Source organism: Macrobrachium rosenbergii, chromosome 57 (assembly GCF_040412425.1).
Source record: "Macrobrachium rosenbergii isolate ZJJX-2024 chromosome 57, ASM4041242v1, whole genome shotgun sequence".
NCBI lineage: Eukaryota > Metazoa > Arthropoda > Malacostraca > Decapoda > Palaemonidae > Macrobrachium > Macrobrachium rosenbergii.
This window is the reverse complement of record NC_089797.1, coordinates 1140001-1147500: the sequence shown is the minus strand read 5'-3', so window position 1 is coordinate 1147500 and position 7500 is coordinate 1140001. Positions and strand designations below refer to the sequence as shown.

General features: G+C 36.8%; 1 protein-coding gene across 4 annotated transcripts in view; it reads right to left on the bottom strand.

The window, feature by feature from the left end:
- LOC136837101 (calpain-9-like) overlaps positions 1 to 7500 on the bottom strand; it is a 296927-nt gene that overhangs the window by 111192 nt on the left and 178235 nt on the right. Inside the window, exon 2 of one of the 4 annotated variants that reach the window (XM_067101717.1) lies at positions 2200 to 2668. The exons of 2 other annotated variants lie outside the window; for them this stretch is intronic. In XM_067101717.1, coding sequence (XP_066957818.1) covers positions 2200 to 2315 — 116 coding nt within the window. In that variant the 5' untranslated portion in view covers positions 2316 to 2668. Of the gene's footprint in view, positions 1 to 2199; positions 3254 to 7500 lie in introns of those variants that run through there. One more of the 4 variants, XM_067101716.1, reaches the window with a different exon arrangement.

Below are 7500 nucleotides of genomic sequence, written 5' to 3'. Positions count from 1 at the left end.
GCCGTGAACTGAAAAAATATGCATATGGAAAAAATACTGCAAAATTTTCCGTATACACTAAATTTTAATCTAAATTGATTGCTTTATGCTCAGTAATCCATAAAGAATAGACTATTTTCCATCACAGCAAATTCTACCTTTGTCATTAATTCATTCAATCAGTACGAAAAATTCCTTACTTTTTCGTTTCCCAGCCAAATACATATGTCGCCAACATGGCTAAATAATATTACATTGTAAAAATTAAATCCTGCTTAATATTCTGTTCTCAAACCATCCCATGTATATGTATAGTTTAAACCTGGCGATACGAGAATTCCCATGGTCACACCAAAATGAATTATGAAGGTAATATTTCCTGATCGTTTGAAATTCATGCCTTGTACGCATGGTTGAACCACGTGTATTGATTTACTCCTAAAGAACGGTATACCCAGCTGTCTGTTTCCAAGGTTATCAGATAAAATTTCCAGCGAATCATCAGTGTTGACTTTGGTGAATAAGGATATTACGTGGAAATTAACTTATATATTATTCAAATATTCTTATAAATTTTATTGAGCAGAGCTGACGGAGCTGTTTATTAGAATGGTGGGAAAATGTCTTGTTTTGCTAAAGAATTTAAACGCCTGTGATAAAGTTGTGATGTTAAGCAAAACCATTTAATCCTATTTGTTCAATTTAAATTTATTTCAGTTTTTTTTTTTTCAATTAACCATTCTCAGTCCATGGGATTTTTATTGAATCTTTTATACATTTTCGTAACTCAAAAGGCTGTTCATTCTACCTATAAAGTCACTTTCATTCAAGCAGTCCACTAGATTTATCAGCTATCGTCATGTTTCTATGTGAATTGTTTTGGCCAACGTGAAATATTTACAGGTTATAAGCAAAGTAGGCAATTTGTTCCTAGTGACACCATAACGACATACCTACCAATTGTCCATTGAGAAATAGACACAAGCGTGAGCCCAGATGCGAAAAAAATGCAAAATTAATATTACACAGGATTTAAATCTTGCGTTTCATACTTAGCTGAGGTTCTGAGCAGTTACTTGAGCTGTCTGTCAAAATATGATGAAAAAGTCAGAATTTAAAACTTGTTTCATACTCAGCTAAGGTTCTGAGCAGTTATTCGAGCTATATGTCAAAATGTGATGAAAGATTCAGAATTTATACATTGTGTTTCATATTTACCTTGGTTCTGACCAGTTATTTGAGCTGTCTGTCAAAACATGATGAAAAAGTCAGAATTTAAAACTTGTGTTTCATACTTATCTGAGGTTCTGAGCAGTTATTTGAGCTGTCTGTCAAAATGTGATGAAAATGTCAGAATTCATAACTTGTGTTTCATATTTAGCTAAGGTTCCGAGCAGTTACTTAACTGCACGTTCTTCAGTGGGTGTTTTTTTTTTTTTTGAACAAGTGTTCCCACGTCGGTGTCATGCGAACGTGAGCCCTCGGGAAGAGAGTATTAGATAACTGTTATGAAGCTGGGAGTTGTTATGGCAAAGAGATATTACCTGCAGATAAGTTCCAAGTTCCTGCCCCACCCCTGGGAGTGGGGGAATGGCCATGTCGAGGCTGGCCAACCCTCCCCCCCCAACCCCCACAACTCCCTGTGTGGGTGTTCAGAAATAGAAGGAGATATACAGGAATAGAAGCGAATTGAACAAATACACCCACATTGAAAGATTATCAGAAAGATATATATATGAGAGAGAGAGAGAGAGAGAGAGAGAGAGAGAGAGAGAGAGAGAGAGAGAGAGAGAGAGAGAGAGAGAGAGAGAGAGAGAGAACTGAACAAATGTACTAACAAAAAAATTACTAGATACATGTACTTTGACTGAGGGTTGCTGGGGAGAGAGAGAGAGAGAGAGAGAGAGAGAGAGAGAGAGAGAGAGAGAGAGAGAGAGCTGAAGAAATGCACCCACATTGAAAGATTGTCAGATACACGTACTTTGCTTGCAGGTTGCTGAGCAGAGAGAGAGAGAGAGAGAGAGAGAGAGAGAGAGAGAGAGAGAGAGAGAGAGAGAGAGAGAGAGAAATAAACAGTACTGAACAAATGCACTCACACACAAAAATGACCAGAGACACGAACTCTAGTTGTGGGGTTGCTGGAGAGAGAGAGAGAGAGAGAGAGAGAGAGAGAGAGAGAGAGAGAGAGAGAGAGAGACCAATCCTACCTGTCGCACTCACCTGGACTTGACGGAGTTGGGATTAGAATCGTGAACTTTGTACTCGTCGATTTCAATCTCGCTCGACACTTTCGGGCCGCTGTTGACCGTCATGGTTCCAGTGGGTGTTTCTTTCATACGCACACACACGCGTGCACGCGCGCGCGAGCATACACTTCAACATACACTTGAAAAAACACACACACGCCCACACACGATTTCCGCGCTACCGCAAGCCGTTCACATAGCCTAGCGGTTCTCCGGTAGCGCATGGGGGGAAGATGAGTCCTCAGTCGAGCATTCTCTACACTAGGGCGCTAATTCGCAGGCGTTGCTTTGACGTTACTTGCCGTTACGCCTCATTGTTACGGGGATAGCGTTCCGTTCAGCCGTTACGTCGATAGGTTTTTGTTGGTGGGGCGTTCTCATGGCCAATCGGTAAATAATCACTTTTTTTTAATTTTTCATTTTTTTTATTGAATTATCGAGACCTGTAATACGCATGATTTAATTATACAAAGATCACTTTTTTTCATTTTTTATTTATTATCAAGACCTATAATGAGCATCGTTTTTTTCATTCTTTTATTTATTAGCAATTATCAAGACCTGTAATACGCATGATTTAATTGTATAATTATAATTTTTTTTTTTTTTTTTATTGATTATCAAGATCTGAGACGTGCACGATTTATTTATATAAAAATAATTTTTTTATGTTTTTGTTGATTATCAAGACCTGTGGTGTGCATGATTTAATTACATAAATATCACTTTTTTCATCTTTTATTAAGTAATCAAGATATGTGACGTGTCTTATTTGATTATATAAATATCACTTTTTCATTTTTTAATAAATTATCAAGACCTGTGACGTGCATAATTTAGTTATATAATTATCAATTAGGCATTGTATCCACTGATAAACTTACAAACTCTCACCAAAAACTCCCATTCATAAAAATTTATATATCAAAATTGATTTAATAATATGAATATTAAAGAAATTTCGTGATTTAATTATATAAATAACCACTGAGGTATTTTTTTTCCACTGATAAACTTACAAACCCGTCTTTCAAAATCTCCAATTTGAAAAAAAAATTATATAACAAATTAGGCTTAATAACATAAATAATTAGGAAATTTTATCATTTATTAAGACGTTACAACGCATATTACCAATTACCACGAGGTATTATCAAGATGCATTGATTTATCAGGGTGAACAATTTCGAAATACTTATATATCAATATAGGAGTATTAATACGTATATTTTTGTTTAAATTCCTATTTGTTAAGTCCTTCAAACGCGTAGGATTCAGTTTCCACGAAGTGTGATTAAGAAATATCGAATTATTGGGTAGAATTCATTACGACTTTGCACAAACCGGGTTAAAACTCCTTTTATATCAGTGGATAAACATGAGCTTAGTAAATATTTAAGTGCCAGACTTATAATGTTATCTATCAAAGCCAAAAGCACCTATCAAAGAAAAGTGGATAGTGATTTGAGGTTTTGTGATACGGGTGGTTTAACCCCATGAGTGCTGACTTCCCAGCGCTGCAGTAACCTCACAGCAGCTAGGCCCTGCTGGCGAGTTAGGTGCGTCCAAACTCCAGCAAAATTTGTCGTTAACTTGTCGACAACTTTTCACCAATATATCACAAACAGGTTGAAAACAAGTCAATGACCGTAAGTGGAGAACGAATCTTTGGTTACTGCTGGATGATGGCATGAAGGACCGTTTGAGCTACCGATGAGTCGTTAACTTGTATGCGACATGTTTGTGACATGTATGCAATAAGTTGACGACATGTGTAAGTCAGCGACAGTAAGTGGAAAACGAATATTTTAGGACACAGCTGGATAATTGTATGAAGTAGTGGTAAGAACTGTTAATGAGTCATGAACTCGTATGCAACATGTTTTTGATATGTATGCAATAAGTTGACGACATGTGCAAGTCAACGACCACAAGTGGAAAATGAATATTTGAGATTACTGCTGGATGATCGTATGAAGGACCGGTTTGAGCTGCCAGTGAGTCGTTAACTTGTATACAACCTGTTTGTGATATGTATGCAAGAAGTTGACGACATGTGTATGTCAACGACCACAACTGGAAAATTATTATATTTGGCTACTCCTGGGTAATCGTATGAAGTATTGGTAAGAACTGCTAATGAGTCCTCAACTTGTATGCAACATGTTTTTGATATGTATGCAATAAGTTGACGACATGTGGAAAATGATTATTTTAGGCTATTAATGGATATTCCTATGAAGTACTGGTAAGAACTGCTGATGAGTCATTAACCTGTATGCGACCTATTTGTGATATGTATGCGATAAGTCACCAACTTGTTTTCATGACATGTTTTACTGTAGTGTGGACTTACCCTTTACTAATAACCACTGAGGTCAGGTAGAGTCAGATCTAAAGTGGTTTTCAGATAGTAAATGTGAGAAATCTATTCAGTAACATTGGCACAGGAAATTTAAATCCAGCCACAGGTATCTATCTATACCCCAGGTACACAAATTGTAAGAGATCTTATTAATATGTATAATGAACAGGAAATTCGACTGGAGATAACATCCGGAGCATAATTATTGAGGAATGGAAGATACAGCAGAGGATATTTCTGAGATAAAGAAGTGGAAGAGGTAATATTGAAAGTAGAGCTTAAAATGTTATAGCCTTCATAAAATATGAAGTTGAATGGATGACAGTTCATAATGATGATGAATATGATGCGGTTGCTGAAATGATTATAATCACTAAAACCGAAAATAATAATAATAATAATAATAATAATAATAATAATAATAATAATAATAATAATAATAATAATAATAATAATAATAATAATAATAATAATAATAATAATGCGTGGTTCTCAAAAGATATTTTTTCGTTAAAGGACTACCTAGAGGACATATATATTAAGTGAAAACTGTGCGATTGTTAATAACGAAATCCTTGGCACCGATTTTTGTCACGAATAAATCTCGTAATGCTGAACTTATTCAGGAACAAAATTTTCATCTAACAGATTTTGAAAATAGTTAAAAAGTGGGTCGACATTACGGCAGATATGAACGATAATGGTGATCACGCGACGCTCGTTTCCAATGTAGATCAATCAGTCAATCAACGATTGGTGGAATGGAATGGAATATAAAATTCGGGCCAAAGACCAAGCGCTGGGACCTATGATAAGGTTTTCAAAGTGTAACAGGAGGAAGACCTCGCAGTGGCACTCTGAAACAATTGTCAGAAGAGGGTGGAGGAAATTAAGATGGAAGAAAGGGAATATGAACTTATGAACAGCAAAAGGAGTGCGCTGAGTAAGGTGCACTGACGGCGCTACCACCCCCTACAAAGTCAAATGTCGGTGGCCACCTGCATCTCGATGGACGACAGCCCGCTGCAAATCGCATCTTCGACTGGGAAACCTCCTTATCGAAATTCTTTTGGCAAACTCGGAGCCGCAAGATTATGGACTATAAAAAGCGAAAGCTCTCCGCCTATAAATCTTTTTACGGCTGACTGCGGAAGGCATTCTATAACGGCCTGCGTGGTCGAGCGTCTTCAATTTCCCCCCGTGATCATAAGAACTCAAAAGATGCCTCGAAGACTGAGCAATTCGGTTCCAGTTATGGCTTTTGACTGTGATGCATAACTGAGGAGATTCTCTGTCATAACTGGAAAATGAAATTAGAGTTGACTGGGTGGTTGAGGAGAATGATATATTGAAGGATGTTAGGATGAGGTGGATTCTTTGAAATTCAGGTTGACTGAAGTGGATGAGTTTGATGACATATTGAAGGATGGAAGATGGTATCCGAGTTGACTGGGTGGATGAGGAGGATGATATATTGAAGGATGGAGGATTATAGGATGTTAGGATGAGGTGGATTCTTTGAAATTCAGGTTGACTGAAGTGGATGAGTTTGATGACATATTGAAGGATGGAAGATGGTATCCGAGTTGACTGGGTGCATGAGGAGGATGATATATTGAAGGATGGAGGATTATAGGATGTTAGGATGAGGTGAATCCTTTGAAATTCAGGTTGACTGAAGTGGATGAGTTTGATGATATATTGAAGGGTGGAAGATGGTATCCGAGCTGACTGGGTGGATGAGGAGGATGATATATTGAAGATGGAGGATTACTGGATGTTAGGATGAGGTGAATCTTTTGATATTCAGGTCGACTGAAGTGGATGAGTTTGATGACACATTGAAGGATGGTAGATGGTATCCGAGCTGACTGGATGGATGAGGAGGATGATATATTGAAAGGATGGACCCTAAAGTTCAAAGTATAGCAACTTCATCCCAGATATCTGACTCGACCTCAGTTCCAGAATGAAGTCACGCTAGGATGACAAGGATTCCCTAAGGGGAGGGGTTGGGTGTTGGGGGGGCTTAAAGGAGGATTTAAGGGGGGGGGAGCGGTTAAAAGGATCATAACCCTTAACAAAAAAAAGGATTATAACAGAGAGATGATCTAGCGAGACGGGCGAACGTGAGTAATGGCGGCTGAATGACGAAAATGCGAAGGTCATGATGAATATTATAACGGTTTACACTCGGCCGAAATGACGCAAGCATTACGCTAGCAATGAGCACGTCGTTCCTACGAGGAATATATGAATAAATTTTGCATCCGTAAACGGTTCGCGGGGGATTGTACGCCCCAAGTTTAATGAGACAGGTGTATATTTTCATTCCAGGTCGTTAAACTTTGGGTGCAGGGCATTTCGTGAGGAGGCAGATTCATTATTCAAGTTTTACGTATAATTACATGAAGTATAATCAAAGGGATAAAATTTTTAATTACTAAGTACGTTTATGCAAAGACACCGCTGATATATCGGTTAAAATGACGATGAATTGTACTAAGGGTTCCAAGTAAATTATATTCTTCTTAAGGCAGACTCATTATTCACATTTTACTGACAATTACATAAAGTATAATCAAAGACAAAATATTTTTAAGTAAGTGCGTTAGTGTAAAGACACGACGGATATATATCTGCTAATTTCAAGCAAAAGCAAGGTTTCTATTTACGAAAAATGCATCAGGTAACTTCAATCAAAGAAATAGAACTGAATTTAGATTAGTTTTACTCATTAGATTTTGAAAATCCGATTTTTCCTGAGACATAAAGACTTCTTCATCAGTGACAATAATCAAACTAAACTGTCAAATGAGTGAACTATAAATTATAAAACCAATATATATATATATATATATATATAATATATATATATATATATATATATATATATATATATATATATAT